The 16,617-nt window shown below is 54.0% G+C and overlaps 1 protein-coding gene across 1 annotated transcript in view; it reads left to right on the top strand.

Annotated features, from left to right (window-relative positions):
- Positions 1 to 16,617, top strand: part of CNGB1 (cyclic nucleotide gated channel subunit beta 1) — a 93,607-nt gene that overhangs the window by 41,558 nt on the left and 35,432 nt on the right. Inside the window, exons 16-22 of the mRNA XM_034639313.1 lie at positions 2,983 to 3,142; positions 5,373 to 5,480; positions 8,605 to 8,762; positions 9,807 to 9,962; positions 11,284 to 11,492; positions 12,499 to 12,549; positions 12,798 to 12,884. Of these exons, the coding sequence (XP_034495204.1) occupies positions 2,983 to 3,142; positions 5,373 to 5,480; positions 8,605 to 8,762; positions 9,807 to 9,962; positions 11,284 to 11,492; positions 12,499 to 12,549; positions 12,798 to 12,884 (929 nt within the window). The remainder of the gene's footprint in view (positions 1 to 2,982; positions 3,143 to 5,372; positions 5,481 to 8,604; positions 8,763 to 9,806; positions 9,963 to 11,283; positions 11,493 to 12,498; positions 12,550 to 12,797; positions 12,885 to 16,617) is intronic.

Genomic DNA, 16,617 nt, shown 5'->3' with positions numbered 1-16,617 from the left:
TTTTTTTTTTTTACAGGTAGTCAATCACACCCTAATTTAAACAAATTACTATAATCTCTAGGCTAAGAGATTTGGGTAGGGGAAGAGAATAAATTGAGGGGAATGGAGCAGAAGAAGGACGTGGGAACCCATTTCAGACAGAATCCTACTGACCTTGAGGATTTTCTGGGAGCTGGATTTTCTGAGGAGAGTTGATATCTGCCCAGCAAATCCCATTTCAGGAAAGGAGAGGCCCCCAGGTGTCCACAGGCAGACCGGGTGGGGGGGAGGCATCCTTAGGGGCCAGTGAAGAAGGAGGGCCATTCTAGATCTGTTTCGATGTGACAAGGTTTCTGTGACAACCTTCGGGCTCCTGATGGCAAAGTGCTCGGGGACAGCGGAGTGCCTCTGGACCAGCCCCTGTCACTGTCTGCCTTGACTCAAGCCAGACCCTTCTGCCTTCCCTTTTCATTTGTTTATTTTGGGGGATAGTGTCCAAGGTTGCCTGTGAGGTCAGTAGACAGCAGAACTGAACATTTCATGAGAATAGATCCACCGCAGTCCTCTCTCCCCAGCTTGCAGTAGGCACAGAGTGGGGGTGATCAGCCCTACAGCAAGGATTGACACCCCCAGGCTCGGTCTTCTGGGCAAGCCCTTCATCTACTCACTCCCAAGCATCCCCCAATTTCCACCCCCCACAGATCCCTTCTCAACTCGTGCTATATTCTGTACCAATTCTACGTTTATTGGCTTGCTGTTTTTCTTTCAGTGGATTCATTTTTTAAATTTAATTAAGCTTATTCAATCAGGAACCTTGACCATACTATTCCAGTGGGAAACCAGCATTGCTTGCCATACATAGAAGGCATAAATAGAAATAACCACAAATGAACTGAAAACAAAGTCATGCTGGTAGTTTTAGTGAAGGGCAATGACCTTTCGGCGCCCTCCCTCCCCCAGCCATGGAGACCTGCCCTCTTAGCCCCAGAGGGGAATTCGGCTGTGTTGGAGCAGCGTTAAGGCAGGGGGAGCCCCAGGCCGAGACTTCGTCTCTGTGCATTCCGGATCTAGAGAGAGTTGAAATGAGAGGCATCTTCTCATTGCACGTTTCCTTTGCCTTGTCTGTGCCATCCAAAGTCATCTTGTGTCCTCCCTGGTCCCCGGGAGCCCCACACTTGGGGAAATAGTCCCACGGCCATGTTGGGACAGTGGGCTGATGTGGCCGTGGTGGTATGGCCCGCGATGATGTGAGATACTGTGGATAAGGCTTGGCAGCCCGTGGGAAAAACACTATCCCCGCTGCAGTGATGCCACTTGGCCTGGAGTGAGGTTCTGTTTATATGGAGGCCTCTATGCCAACCGGTCACCAACCTCAGGACGAAGCAAGAGGAGGCTAAGTGCTAGAGCCGGGCTGCCTGGGTCCACGTCCTGGCTCTGCGGCCAGTTCCTTCACTTCTCTGTGCTTCATTTATCCACAAAATGGGGACAGTGTTAACGGCAGCCTTCTGGAAGGGCCGGGAAGGGGGAAAGAATTAATCTATATAAATCACTAAGACTTTAGTGAAATGAATGGCTGGCAGGCACGTAGGAAGTGCTTCCCGGTAAATATGACTGTTCTCTCAACCAATGGCATCATGCCGTATTATTCTATCTTTCATAATCATATTCTCATTCTATAAAAATGAAACACCAGACTTAGGAGTTTTCCTCCATTCCCGAGGGTGATGGAGGTCGCACAGTCTTGCTCAGGGGGAGGCAGAGTAGGGGAGCACCTGCCCCCTGCCAGGCTCCCCGTGACGGTCTCACAGAGGCTCCGGGGGCCACGCTGGGTGCAGTCTGGGGCACTGAGCATTTTGGACAGGCCGCCCCGCCCCCAGCTCACCCTGCCCTGCTGATCTCTTGTCAGTCTGGGCAACACTTCTTGCTTCAATGTTGCAAACTTCTCCATTCCTGCTCATCCTCTTCCTCTCAGGGCTTAAGTCTTAGAACAAATGCCAGAAGGTCTTAGAACAGATGCTTAGGTTCCCTCTGCCACATTCCGTGAAGTGCTGGTTTTTCCCCGTGTGGGCCATTTAAAAAGAAAGTCGAGTCTCCAAGGGCTTCAAAATGCTCCCTCTCCTTATTTTGGGTGCAATGGGCCTGGCTGCTAGCGAGTGGTCCTGCCCAGGTGTGGCGGAGAGAGGGGTCCATGTATTGGCCCCTCCGCGTCCTCTGAGCTTCATCTCAGGCAGGCCTGTCCCCACAGCCCCGGGGTGGGTGATGAAGTCTGAGGCAGGGCCGCCCCCAGACTCACCAGGGCAGACCTGGTCCTTGGGACGTGGGACCCGGCACCAGGCCTCTAGAGGTCAGGAGAAGAGTTAGGTTGACGAATTTCAGGGGCTCCTGGAGTGTCTGGAAACAAAGAGACAGATTCCCAAACAGGGGTGACACACACTACAAGGACAGGCTGGTATCCTTGATTGCAAGAAATGGCCCAGTGTCTCCATTTGAGGCCCTTCAAGAGTGTGAGGTCGTGTGCCTTTGTCACCCCTACCTTGGGATGGGGAAACTGAGGCCCAGCAAGGAGAAGCAGCTGAGACTCTGCTAGGCCAGGCCCTCTGACTTGGGCTCTCACAGCCTCCCCCTGCCCTCTCTGGGTGCTGCTGCCCAACCCCCACCCCCAATCCGGCCAAACCCCAGGTTTGGGAAACCAGTCTCACTGGAGAGCTGGACTCCACACCATGCTGAGGGGCATCTGTGGCTTCGATGGTGTCATGGCTCTTTTGCAGCTCCTGGGCTGGTGTCTGGGGTGGCCAAGGCCCTCAGAGGCCCCCAGGCTCTGCGTTCTTGCACCCCCTGCATGGAGCTCTCCCGTGGGCCCCACTGGAAGGTAAGGCAGCCAGAGGCCCCTCCAAACGTGCTTGCTATGGCTTTATCAGGAACAGAGCAAGGCCCTCAGGACCCGGCTTCTCTCTTTCTCTCTCTGTCTCTCTCTCTGACTGTCCTCTCCTTCCCTTCTCCAAGTGCCTGCTACAAAAAAGCACCCCGAAGTACAGGTGGAAGACACTGATGCAGACAGCTGCCCCGTCATCGTGGAGAACCCACCATCACCCGAGCTGCCACCACCTTCTCCTGCCAAATCCGACACCCTCACTGTCCCGGGATCTGCCGCAGGAACCGAAAGGTCACCTTCTATGCTTCTCTTGGGCTTTTCGCGGCACCAGGCCACCTGTCTGTTTGGGGAGACTGAGGCCAGAGTGGGGAAAGCAGCTGGCCCAAGGTCACTCATTGACTTAGTGTCAGAACTGGGACTATGGCCCCACTTCCTGGTCCTCAACCCTGGTTTAGGATTCTATAAGGAGTTTTCCAAGGGAGTCCTGTCCCAAGTACAGAAGTATAGAAGGGGGGTCATAAATGTGACAAGGCTAATTTCCACCCCCTTGTTTTATTTTTAAATTAATGGAATGGAGATAGTAACCAAAAAACACTAGAAAAATAAGCATCCCTCTCCCCACCACGTTAGATAGTGATTTCATTTTACTGTCTTCTCTTCATACCTTGTCTATGGGCCCATGCTTTTGTATGGTTTTAACTGGAGGGGTGATTTGGATCACAATTCATTTGAGATCACATCTGACATTCCTCCATTTCTGTGTGCCGGAATGAACTTAACAAATACCTTCTTTTTTGGGCACTGTTTATAATGGAGCTATGGACATCTCTTTGGGCTTCTTTCTGTCCTTGGGCTCCTTTCTTAAAAGTGGGGATCCTGGTCAAGTTTGTGCACATTTTTATGCTTCTTGATATAAATTTGTTGCATGATTAAAGTTGGTTTTGTACAACATGAGCCAGGTAAGAGAGAGGTCTTGTATACAGCTGTAGGCAAACTGTGAAGTGAAGTGCATTGCTTTGTGAATGACAGCATTCAAGCTGCAGGGGAGCTGCCAGTGCTTCTCCTGCGGTGGTTGGATTGGGAGATAGTTCTTTTTTCTTGATTAATCTTTGCTCTCATCCATGGGTCCTTGAGGACTTTCTCAGCCAAAGTAAAAAGCCTGTCATAACAGAGATGGCTAGATATGGCCAATTGAGGGCTTTCTGATTTTAATGTGAAGAAAAGAGTCATAATGACTCTAGCCTTGGAACACAGCTCACTGTCCCATCAATCCTCTTGCTTCATTCATTGAACTATGCAGAACATAGCAGAAGAAATGGAGCCAACATTGTTCCAGACATCTGGTCTACCTCCCTCTGTTCTCTTTATACAGGCTGGGTTGAGGGGTGGGTATCTGGGCACAGAGAGAAGAGTAGGCTCCTTTGGGGACAGAATCCAAGCCCTCTGCCTTCTGTTTATGGGCTGGGCCTGTGAGGCTCCTTTTGTCCTTATCATTCACTCACTCACTTCATTCATTCATTCATTCATTCATTCATTCATTCATTCATAAACATTTATTGAACATCTGTTCAACAGTGTCAGGCTCTGCTCTGGGTGCTGGGGACACATCAAGGAGAAGCCTGACAGGGGCCTACTGTCATGGAGCTGATGTTCTAGTGGGGCTGAGACAGACAATGAACACGGAATTAAATACACAAGCAAGACTGTCCCAGAGAGCTCTAAATTGAACATGACTTTGAGAAACAAGGGGAATCTCTACCAGAGCCTCCCTGCCTGAGCTTGACTCTCAGAAGGGAGATTCTGATACCTGACTTGGGCGGCCAGTGGGGCTGCCTATGATCAGGGATGGAATGAGCATTGTGGGCAACTAATAGGCACCAAAAAACCATGGAAATTACAGACCCTGATGGAGGGGCACACGTACAAGGCCATGCCTCATAGCTTAAAGCCTTGGTTTGGTGGGAATCCCAGCTCACTACCTGGTGGCAGACATGAACTGAATGACAGGGGACCCTGGGGAGGATTATGTCTTCCTTCCTCAGATAGGGAGCCTGGAGAAGGTGTGCTGGGGAGTGGGAGGGGAAAGCAGAAGAACATTTAAGCTGAGGCCCCACTGAGTCCTGAGTATCTCACAGAGTTGAGTAAATCTAGTCCCATTTTACAGAGGGTAAAACTGAGGTAGCTCAGAGAGATTAAGTTGCTTGCCAAGATCACACACTAGTAAGAAGCAGGATGGAGATGCAAACTCCAGTTTGCCAGATACCAAGTTAATGTTGTTACTATTACACTAAGCCATTGAACAGATGTGGAGACTGAGGTCAGAGAGTGGCTGTGTCTCTCTCTTCTCCCTTTCTGTCTCCCTGCAGGCAGGTGGGGACTCTTTGGCAGCACCAACCACCCCCTGCCTCATTCCCCCTGCCCAGGGTGCAGCTCCGGGTGATCTGCAGGGGTCAAGGTTGGCTCACGTCCCGCTATGGCTCCTGCCCTTGCTGAAGGCCCCTCCATGTCCGTGTCCTTGCAGGAAGAGGCTGCCCTCCCAAGATGATGAGGCTGAAGAGCTCAAGGCACTGTCACCAGCTGAGTCCCCCATGGTCGCCTGGTTGGACACGTCCAGCCCACAGGGCACTGAGTGAGTGGGGACCACCCCCGGGGTCTCAGAGAGCTGGAAGTCTGGATGGGGATGAGCACACAAGGGGAGGGGATTGAGGTGGGGGGAGAATATGGTGTTTTTAGAACCTTTCACCACAACTTTGCCCGCAGCTTCTGAGCAATAAGACAGGGCCAGACCTCCTNAGCAGGATGGAGATGCAAACTCCAGTTTGCCAGATACCAAGTTAATGTTGTTACTATTACACTAAGCCATTGAACAGATGTGGAGACTGAGGTCAGAGAGTGGCTGTGTCTCTCTCTTCTCCCTTTCTGTCTCCCTGCAGGCAGGTGGGGACTCTTTGGCAGCACCAACCACCCCCTGCCTCATTCCCCCTGCCCAGGGTGCAGCTCCGGGTGATCTGCAGGGGTCAAGGTTGGCTCACGTCCCGCTATGGCTCCTGCCCTTGCTGAAGGCCCCTCCATGTCCGTGTCCTTGCAGGAAGAGGCTGCCCTCCCAAGATGATGAGGCTGAAGAGCTCAAGGCACTGTCACCAGCTGAGTCCCCCATGGTTGCCTGGTTGGACACGTCCAGCCCACAGGGCACTGAGTGAGTGGGGACCACCCCCGGGGTCTCAGAGAGCTGGAAGTCTGGATGGGGATGAGCACACAAGGGGAGGGGATTGAGGTGGGGGGAGAATATGGTGTTTTTAGAACCTTTCACCACAACTTTGCCCGCAGCTTCTGAGCAATAAGACAGCGCCGGACCTCCTGCCCAGGCTGGTTCTGGTGGGCCTAGGAGTTCTGTACCATCTGCGCGGTGCACAGAGGCTTTGTGGTGAAGGAGAGGCTCCTGGCTCTGAACCCCTGAGAGGGGTCAGCAGGCAGCACGAGGACCACAAGGATCTCCAGGGGCCTGAACCCAGGGAGCTTGTTAAAAATACAGATGCCCAGGGGCGCCTGGGTGGCGCAGTCATTAAGCGTCTGCCTTCAGCTCAGGGTGTGATCCCGGTGTTCCGGGATCGAGTCCCACATAGGGCTCCTCCGCTGGGAGCCTGATTCTTCCTCTCCCACTCCCCCTGCTTGTGTTCCCTCTCTCGCTGGCTGTCTATCTCTGTCAAATAACTAAATAAAAAATCTTTAAAAAAAAAATACAGATTCCCAGCTCCCAGCCCAGACCGCCTGGATCAGAACCTCAGACAGTGGGCCCCAGGGGTCCATGTCTTTACAAGCCTCCAGCTGACTCTGATGCCGCTGGTCTGTGGGACAATGTTTAGAGGCCATGCTGAGGGCAGTGGGACCTGGGTCNATCGAGTCCCACATAGGGCTCCTCCGCTGGGAGCCTGATTCTTCCTCTCCCACTCCCCCTGCTTGTGTTCCCTCTCTCGCTGGCTGTCTATCTCTGTCAAATAACTAAATAAAAAATCTTTAAAAAAAAAATACAGATTCCCAGCTCCCAGCCCAGACCGCCTGGATCAGAACCTCAGACAGTGGGCCCCAGGGGTCCATGTCTTTACAAGCCTCCAGCTGACTCTGATGCCGCTGGTCTGTGGGACAATGTTTAGAGGCCATGCTGAGGGCAGTGGGACCTGGGTCTCTGACATCTAGCTATTGCAAGGGCTGGGCCAACAGAAGGTGTTTTCCTGAAGAGTCTGAGATGCCTGGTTGGTGGTGAATCCCCTGGCCCCAGGCTCTAGCCTGCGATCCCCTTCCCATTCCCAGCCACAGCTCCTGGGGTGGCCACAGGAGGCACTGGGCTTTCCTTCCAGCCTCTCCCCCTGCCCCTCCCCCCGCATCATAATTTTATGGTGTTTGTTTAATGGAGTTGTGGAAAGTTCAGAAAAGTTAAAGGAGAAAGAAAAAAAAATCCAAACCTTAGCCCTAGTTCACTGGTCCCTCTGAGTATACAGTGGGATCCCATCCTATGCAGTAGTGTAGGGATAGGGCCAGAGTTTAGTATCAGAAAACAAGGCAGAAATTAGTTATAAGAATAAAAATTACCCATGGGGCGCCTGGGTGGCACAGCGGTTAAGCGTCTGCTTTCGGCTCAGGGCGTGATCCCGGTGTTATGGGATCGAGCCCCACATCAGGCTCCTCCGCTGTGAGCCTGCTTCTTCCTCTCCCACTCCCCCTGCTTGTGTTCTCTCTCTCATCTCAGGAGAGGGTTCTGCTCCATGTGGTCATGTAGGAACCGGGCTGACAGCAGCTCTGCCACCTCTGCGTGGCTCCCAAGACCCCGCCGGTCACCCCTAGAAGGGGAGAACGCCAGACAGGGGGCCCAATGATGCATGTAGCAAGTCTACCCACGTTCCGCTGCTGGGAGCTCTGGCTGGGTGTCTGAATCCCAGCGGCCACGCCCGACGGGAGGGAGTGCATGTGGGCGAGCGGCTAGCATCTCCACCATACCTATGTGCCCTTTCTTTTTGGGACCCCCATACTGCTTGTCTCCAGCCCGCTTTGTCATGAGAGCACTAGGGGGGTAGCTGGCTTGAGTTCCGGGGCCCCCGTGTCTGAAAACAAAGAGATGTGAAAACACTAGAATTGCACTCAGCTCAGCACGATGGGCACAGTGACACTGCTCAGAGGACAGCCAATTTGCAGCCTGTCTCAGCCCACCCAGGGCACTTGCCCCATGCTGAGCGGAGCATTGGACAGACTCACATTCATTCTCTCTCTGTCTGTGGGTTTCTCTTCCTCCAAGTGCATACAGGTTAAATTCCTGTAAGTTAAAAGGATATAGAACGTATCTGCACTATTTTTTTCCATCAGCTCTTTTCTGAGCCACAAGAGTAGCCCTGTCCCCTCTTTGATCTGTCCCAGACACGAATCTCATGGGAACTCCAAACTAGGACCAACAGTCCTGACCTGAGTTCCAAGAGTTTCCCCCTAAATCACAAATAGGATCAAAATTTTCTCAGAGCTGTCCATCTGAATCAGATCCTGTGTGGTACGTTTTCTAGAAGCTGGGCCCCCAGGTGTGAGCCCCAGACTGAATTTCCTCCTAGGAGCTATTAAAATGGGTTTGATGTTTCTGGTGTCAGAAGGAAACTGGGGCAGCTTTTGCGTCCTTCGGGCCAGGTGGGATACAGATGCTGTTCGGTTCTCGCCCGGGGGCACAGGGTCCCCTTCCCATCCAGCCCACTCCGCGTCGGGTGGTGTGTCCACAGTGGCCAGGATCGCGCAGCCTCCGCAGCCAGCCAGAACAGCGCCATCATCAACGACCGGCTCCAGGAGCTGGTGAGGCTTTTCAAGGAGCGGACAGAGAAGGTGAAGGAGAAGCTCATCGACCCTGATGTCACCTCTGATGAGGAGAGTCCTAAGCCCTGTGAGTCCAGAGCTGGGTGATTCACCCCGCCGGAAATGGGGCCCCTAAAGCCCCTTGTAAACTCATGGTGAGGGTACAGATCCCCACTGTCTAGATTTTTGAGTCCCGTATGTACAGGTGTAGTTATGGAACCAGGGGAGGGAATAAGGTCAAAGTTCTGACCGATGATCCAATCGTACTTGGCTCCCACTCCCACAGGGCAAGTACCCTCATGGACCCTTCTGGCCCTTTCCCACTGGCAGGCAGGTGGTCCAGCCTGGGAGGCATCCCGTGGCCTTACACACAGATGGTGTCCTCACCCCACTCTGGAACTGGGCAGTCTTATTTTTCGGAGGCCTCATTTGTAATAGTCTCATGGGGCTACCTGAAAGTTCCTGCTTTCAAGATTCCAGGAGGAAATAAGGGAAGTGCTCTCTTGCCAGGGAGGTTTTCCAGGTCTTCCCAAAGGAGGACTGTGCCTCAGAGCTCAGGGCACCAACAATGGACCTAGCAGGGCCTGGATCCACAGTCCTAAACCTAGAAACGCAACCATATCTAACCTACAAAAGGCAACCTCTAGGTCACCAACACCATCGCCTTCGATGCACAGGGAGGCTGTGGTCCTTCCGTGTCTCCTTTCAGAGATGAGGGAGCTCAGGTTCCTGCTCTGAAAAGCCCAGAGCAAAGTTTCCCTGGTTTCTGGCCCTGGGCGGTGGGGGCCTGGGGTACGAAACGCCCCCAGCCCTCAGAGAGAACCAAGGGGGTCCAAACACAGACACACAAACAGACTTTTGGAAACACCCAGCTTGCCCAGAAACACTTCGTTCTGGGCAGCCCCTGCCAAGCAGTTCCAGACTGGTGGCTGTAAGAGTGTCCGACTGGGTGCTGTGGGATTCGCTGCGGAGAGCACCCCGGTTTCTGCACGCAGAGCTGACAGCAGGTTGGGGGGTGACGCCAGGGTCCCCTCGGCTCCAGGTCCAGAGTCTGTCGTTGGGTTGCCCTGTCTCTGTAGCCTCTGCCCGAGCCTCAGGGCTGGGCCCGATGGTGACCGGTGTCATCCCACAGCCCCGACCAAGAAAGCCCCGGAGCCGGCCCCGGACGTGAAGCCGGCTGAGGGGGGGCAGGCGGAGGAAGAGCACTATTGTGACATGCTGTGCTGCAAGTTCAAGCGCCGGCCCTGGAAGACGTACCGGTTTCCCCAGAGCATCGACCCGCTGACCAGTGAGTCCTGGCTGGGCCCCAGGCTCGCAACCCGTACTGTGCGAGGGCAGGAGAGCGAGACGGAGAAGAGGGGGGATGCAGGGCATGCCAGAAGCAAACAAACCAAAAGCCCCTGAATGGGAACCTGCCATCACCCCCACCTTACAGATGAGGAAACTGAGGCACGATGAGTGAGTGGCAGACCCAGGGGCCCTGACCCTTGGCCAAGTCTGTTTCGACTCTGCTCTTGCCGGGCCCTTCCAGGAGCTGCTGCTCTGAGCGGAAAAGGGCAGAAATTCTTCTGACTTCTGAAGTGAATTCTCCTCACTTCGCTTGTAGCCCATGTTCTATTTCTTGGGAATGACAACCCTTCCTATGGGAACAGCACTTTACAGTTTACAAAGAACCTCCCAGCCCTTCTTAGCTGCCCTCTCCCTTGTGCCTTCCCTGGATGGCAGGGTAGGTGCCAGAGAGAGACTTTCCTGTGGTCACACAACAAGCCCTGGGGGGATAGGATGCCAACCCTGGTGTCCACTGGGCCTCTAAAATGACCACGTGACCCACGACATCCATCCATCCATCCGTCTGCGTGTCCATCTTCTATGCATTATTCACTGTTGTGTATTTACTAAAGCAGGAAGTATATTTTTGGAAATATTTCAATAAGAATGAGAGCAAAAGTGTTTTCTAGTTAGCTGCCTATTATCTAATAAAGCCCCCACTGCCCCCGCCAAGTTCTCTGGTTTATTCAGGCCTGGCTGTGATTTATTTTTAAAATCAGAGGTAGTTTGACACACAAAGGTGCGCGCGCGCACACACACACACACACAGGCACATGCACACACAGGCACACACATGCATAGGCACACTCAGACACAGGCACACTCACGTGCACACGCACAGGCATGCAGTCACACAAGTGCATGCACACACAGGCACGTGCGTGCACACACAGGTGCAGGCACACATGAACAGGCACAGGCACACACATGTGTGCACACACAGGCACATGCACCCACGCACATGCACAGGCACACACACAGGCACATGCACGCACACACAGGCACACGCACAGGCACATGCATAGGCACACTCACACGCAGGCACGCACGCATGCGCACACACAGGCACACACACAAGTACACGCACACTCACACACAGGCACGCACACGTGCACACACACAGGCACAGGCACACACACGCACATGCATACCCCAGTTATGGAAGTGCCACGTCTAGGAACAGACCAGTGGAAAGAAGGAAGCCCTACCCTGATGCTGCTGCAAGGAGCCCTCCTCTGACCGATATTCTAGCACATTCCTGCCGCTCCGCTCCCCTGCAGACCTGATGTACATCCTGTGGCTATTCTTCGTGGTGCTGGCCTGGAACTGGAACTGCTGGCTGATCCCCGTGCGCTGGGCCTTCCCCTACCAGACGCCAGCCAACATCCACCTCTGGCTGCTGCTGGATTACCTGTGCGACCTCATCTACCTCCTGGACATCACCGTGTTCCAGATGCGTCTGCAGTTCGTCAGAGGGGGAGACATCATCGTGAGTCCTGGGCAGGCAGGGGTGGGGCTGGGGGGCAGACCCTGCAGACAGGGCCTTCGGGAGTCTGAGCCCTGCTGCCGCTGTGATAGATGAGACGAATGAACAAGACCTCGGCAACGTGTGCCCATCCTTGTTCAAATGACACACACCAAATGTTGCTCATGGGTGAAATGGCACCTGCACCCCCTGATGTAATTAAAGATGGAAAGTGGACAGCGAACAACGTTTAGGTGGACCTGGTCCAAATCCCAGCTCTACCACCACTTGCTGCAGCCCCCCTCTGAGCCTCCGTTTTCTCATCTGTAAAATGGGGGAGTCATTGTTCCCACCTCAGAACGTGGCAGTGAGGGTGGATTGAGATGGTGTCCACAGAAAGGTCAGCACGGGAACTGCTGGCAGACGGCGTTTCCTGGGGGTCCTGCAAAGAGCACGCTGCTTGGACCGGCATGAGACCCTGTGCTCTGGTCAGGCCCCACTTACCGGGGAGGAAACGAGTCCTGATTTTGACTTGGCAAAGACTGTCTCTCTGTGCAGGTCACTTTCCAAAATGCCACACATGGGGTGCCTGCCTCTGTGTGTGCAGGCGAGCTGGGGTTGTGTCTCTCAAACAGTTTAGAAGAAAAAGAATTCCCTGGGCAGCCTCTTTCCCCGGCCTGGTCAGTGCAGCAGCGGGTTCCCCAGTAAACCAGGTTGCAAATGGTCCAGGCAAGACCTCCGTGCTAGGAGAATGAGCCTAATATTGACTTTCCAGCTGGGAAATCGGAACCTAGCCGGGTGACCTTGGACAACTGCCTCCCTCCTGGGGTGTCCTGCCCCCCTCCAGGGGTGTCCTGCCTCCCGAACTGCAGGCCTGCAGACCCTGCTGCTTTCCCCAAAGTGCAGCTGGCCCCCGGGGCTGTTAGTCTGATAGGAAGGTGGAAACTCTGCAGGCCCATCCCTGCTGCTCCCACCGAGTCAGGGATTAAGCTCTCGGGCCACTTCACCAGCAGTATTCCATTTCTTTCAGACGGACAAGAAGGAGATGCGCGACAACTACCTGAAATCTCGTCGCTTTAAGGTACGTGCCAAGGGTGCAAGCTTCCGCTGGGTCTTGGAAGGTGGTGTTGCTGGGGGCCCTGGGTGCTTTGGGTCCGGTGTGATGTGATTCCCACCAGAATCACACTGGGCAAATGGAGGGTTGAAGGTAGAATGCTGTCTGCCCCCTCCCGGGGGATTCTGACCTCACCCTTCCACGGAAGGTAGAGACCCTGTCACTCTCCCACCCTCAAGCCCTGGGGCTGCCTGTTTTACATACTGGGCTTTCAGATGGACATGCTCTGCCTCCTGCCTTTGGACTTGCTCTACCTGAAGTTCGGTGTCAATCCCCTCCTGCGCTTGCCCCGCTGTTTGAAGGTAGGCTTCCCATCTGGGGCCTTCAGCTCCTCCGTGCTCTGCGCTGGCATCTGGTTGTCCACCCTGAGCAGCACTGGGGAGCAGGGGCAGAGTGGGGGGGCATCAGGGTGGCCCCAGAGGGGACAGGAAGTTCCTTAGAAGTGTTAGATCTTCTTCATTGTGCTGTGTGTTAGGGATTGTTCCGGAAGCTTTGTAAGTACGTATTCCTCCACCGCACGAGATGAGTGTTGTTAGTACCCACATTTTACCAGAGAGGTTAAGTAACTTGCCTTAGGTCACACAGGTAGGAAGGAATGGAGTCCGGATTTGAACCCAGGCAGTCTGCCTCCACTGTCTATGCTTTCAGTAATTATAGAAGCACAACAGAGGGACTTCTGCCTTATGATGGTCTGCATCTAAAAGATGGGGACAGCGAGGCTTGAAAAGCTTGGGTGATTTGCCCAAGGTCACAGGAGCCTGGAAGTAGCCGGGATAGATTTGGACGTGCTGCCGGATACCTGTCTCATTGTTGGTTGTCGCTCAGCGTCATGACAGCTGTCCCTCCTGCCACTGGGGCAGAGCCAGTGTCCCAGTGAAGGTGACACAGTGTAAAGGAGAGACCTGGAAGCGGTCCTTTTAACGTGACCAGAGCCGACAGCCAGTTGGAGCCCCTGGGATCCCTCAAATGGGTTTTCCTGGCAGAACAATTAAATTCACCTCTCTCCTGACGTGATACTGTTGCCTCTTCCCCCAAAACAGTAATGAGGGAATTTACAAAAGAGACAAACACAACAACCTTCATAACTTGGAGAAACAGGGCAGAGGAAATAGGAAGTAGGCAGGTCCCTGGATGAGAAGACGGCACACCGTGTCGGAATTGAGACAGATGCTGCTGCCGAGCTTCCCAGTTGGCCCGGAGGCGGGGGGACCCGAAGTGGCACCAGTCTTATCTGGGGACATGCCCGCCCCCTGGGGCTACAGAGGGGGGGCTGCTTTAGAGCCAAACAGCACAACAAGGAGGGCTGGATCCACAAGCCAAGTATTACCACCCCCCTGCCCATAGTGGTGGGATCCATATCTGGGGTCAAGGGGTGGTAGTGAGTGTGCATAACTCACGTGCCCGGTGTTTAGCACGACTCGGGACAAAATTCTGGGCCTCAGGGGAGAGAAATCTAAGCCCACAGCCCCCTGCATCCGATGTAAACTCTGGAGGGACTTTAAGAAGGACCCCCTGGAGGACGGCCAGCCCATGGCTTGGGGAATTTCCCTCGCGGTCATTCTCAAATGTCCAACAACACGTATGCGGTGGGCTGCCGCTTCAAGTATGCTCTGGGTTCGGATCCTGCCTCTGTCACTTAGCAGCTGTGTGCTTTGGGCAGGTGACTGAATGTCACGAAGTGCAGTGTCCTCCCTGTAAAAGGAGAATGATACCACGTACCTCACATGTAAATAAGCAAGAAGGTAAGGAATATAAAGTGCGGTCATCACAGGTGTTCAGTAAAGAAGAGCGGCTACTGTGACACTTTTATTATAAAAAACAAGCCTTTGAAAGATCTAAGTAAGGGGCGGTAGGGATGCCGTTTCTTGATAAAATGGTTTCCTTTATAAGGAAACATNGAGGGTGGATTGAGATGGTGTCCACAGAACGGTCAGCACAGGAACTGCTGGCAGACGGCGTTTCCTGGGGGTCCTGCAAAGAGCACGCTGCTTGGACCGGCATGAGACCCTGTGCTCTGGTCAGGCCCCACTTACCGGGGAGGAAACGAGTCCTGATTTTGACTTGGCAAAGACTGTCTCTCTGTGCAGGTCACTTTCCAAAATGCCACACATGGGGTGCCTGCCTCTGTGTGTGCAGGCGAGCTGGGGTTGTGTCTCTCAAACAGTTTAGAGGAAAAAGAATTCCCTGGGCAGCCTCTTTCCCCGGCCTGGTCAGTGCAGCAGCGGGTTCCCCAGTAAACCAGGTTGCAAATGGTCCAGGCAAGACCTCCGTGCTAGGAGAATGAGCCTAATATTGACTTTCCAGCTGGGAAATCGGAACCTAGCCGGGTGACCTTGGACAACTGCCTCCCTCCTGGGGTGTCCTGCCCCCCTCCAGGGGTGTCCTGCCTCCCGAACTGCAGGCCTGCAGACCCTGCTGCTTTCCCCAAAGTGCAGCTGGCCCCCGGGGCTGTTAGTCTGATAGGAAGGTGGAAACTCTGCAGGCCCATCCCTGCTGCTCCCACCGAGTCAGGGATTAAGCTCTCGGGCCACTTCACCAGCAGTATTCCATTTCTTTCAGACGGACAAGAAGGAGATGCGCGACAACTACCTGAAATCTCGTCGCTTTAAGGTACGTGCCAAGGGTGCAAGCTTCCGCTGGGTCTTGGAAGGTGGTGTTGCTGGGGGCCCTGGGTGCTTTGGGTCCGGTGTGATGTGATTCCCACCAGAATCACACTGGGCAAATGGAGGGTTGAAGGTAGAATGCTGTCTGCCCCCTCCCGGGGGATTCTGACCTCACCCTTCCACGGAAGGTAGAGACCCTGTCACTCTCCCACCCTCAAGCCCTGGGGCTGCCTGTTTTACATACTGGGCTTTCAGATGGACATGCTCTGCCTCCTGCCTTTGGACTTGCTCTACCTGAAGTTCGGTGTCAATCCCCTCCTGCGCTTGCCCCGCTGTTTGAAGGTAGGCTTCCCATCTGGGGCCTTCAGCTCCTCCGTGCTCTGCGCTGGCATCTGGTTGTCCGCCCTGAGCAGCACTGGGGAGCAGGGGCAGAGTGGGGGGGCATCAGGGTGGCCCCAGAGGGGACAAGAAGTTCCTTAAAAGTGTTAGATCTTCTTCATTGTGCTGTGTGTTAGGGATTGTTCCGGAAGCTTTGTAAGTACGTATTCCTCCACCCCACGAGATGAGTGTTGTTAGTACCCACATTTTACCAGAGAGGTTAAGTAACTTGCCTTAGGTCACACAGGTAGGAAGGAATGGAGTCCGGATTTGAACCCAGGCAGTCTGCCTCCACTGTCTATGCTTTCAGTAATTATAGAAGCACAACAGAGGGACTTCTGCCTTATGATGGTCTGCATCTAAAAGATGGGGACAGCGAGGCTTGAAAAGCTTGGGTGATTTGCCCAAGGTCACAGGAGCCTGGAAGTAGCCGGGATAGATTTGGACGTGCTGCCGGATACCTGTCTCATTGTTGGTTGTCGCTCAGCGTCATGACAGCTGTCCCTCCTGCCACTGGGGCAGAGCCAGTGTCCCAGTGAAGGTGACACAGTGTAAAGGAGAGACCTGGAAGCGGTCCTTTTAATGTGACCAGAGCCGACAGCCAGTTGGAGCCCCTGGGATCCCTCAAATGGGTTTTCCTGGCAGAACAATTAAATTCACCTCTCTCCTGACGTGATACTCTTGCCTCTTCCCCCAAAACAGTAATGAGGGAATTTACAAAAGAGACAAACACAACAACCTTCATAACTTGGAGAAACAGGGCAGAGGAAATAGGAAGTAGGCAGGTCCCTGGATGAGAAGACGGCACACCGTGTCGGAATTGAGATGGATGCTGCTGCCGAGCTTCCCAGTTGGCCCGGAGGCGGGGGGACCCGAAGTGGCACCAGTCTTATCTGGGGACATGCCCGCCCCCTGGGGCTACAGAGGGGGGGCTGCTTTAGAGCCAAACAGCACAACAAGGAGGGCTGGATCCACAAGCCAAGTATTACCACCCCCCTGCCCATAGTGGTAGGATCCATATCTGGGGTCAAGGGGTGGTAGTGAGTGTGCATAA

This window comes from Ailuropoda melanoleuca, chromosome 12 (genome assembly GCF_002007445.2).
Source record: "Ailuropoda melanoleuca isolate Jingjing chromosome 12, ASM200744v2, whole genome shotgun sequence".
NCBI lineage: Eukaryota > Metazoa > Chordata > Mammalia > Carnivora > Ursidae > Ailuropoda > Ailuropoda melanoleuca.
This window is presented reverse-complemented; position numbering and strand designations above follow the sequence as displayed.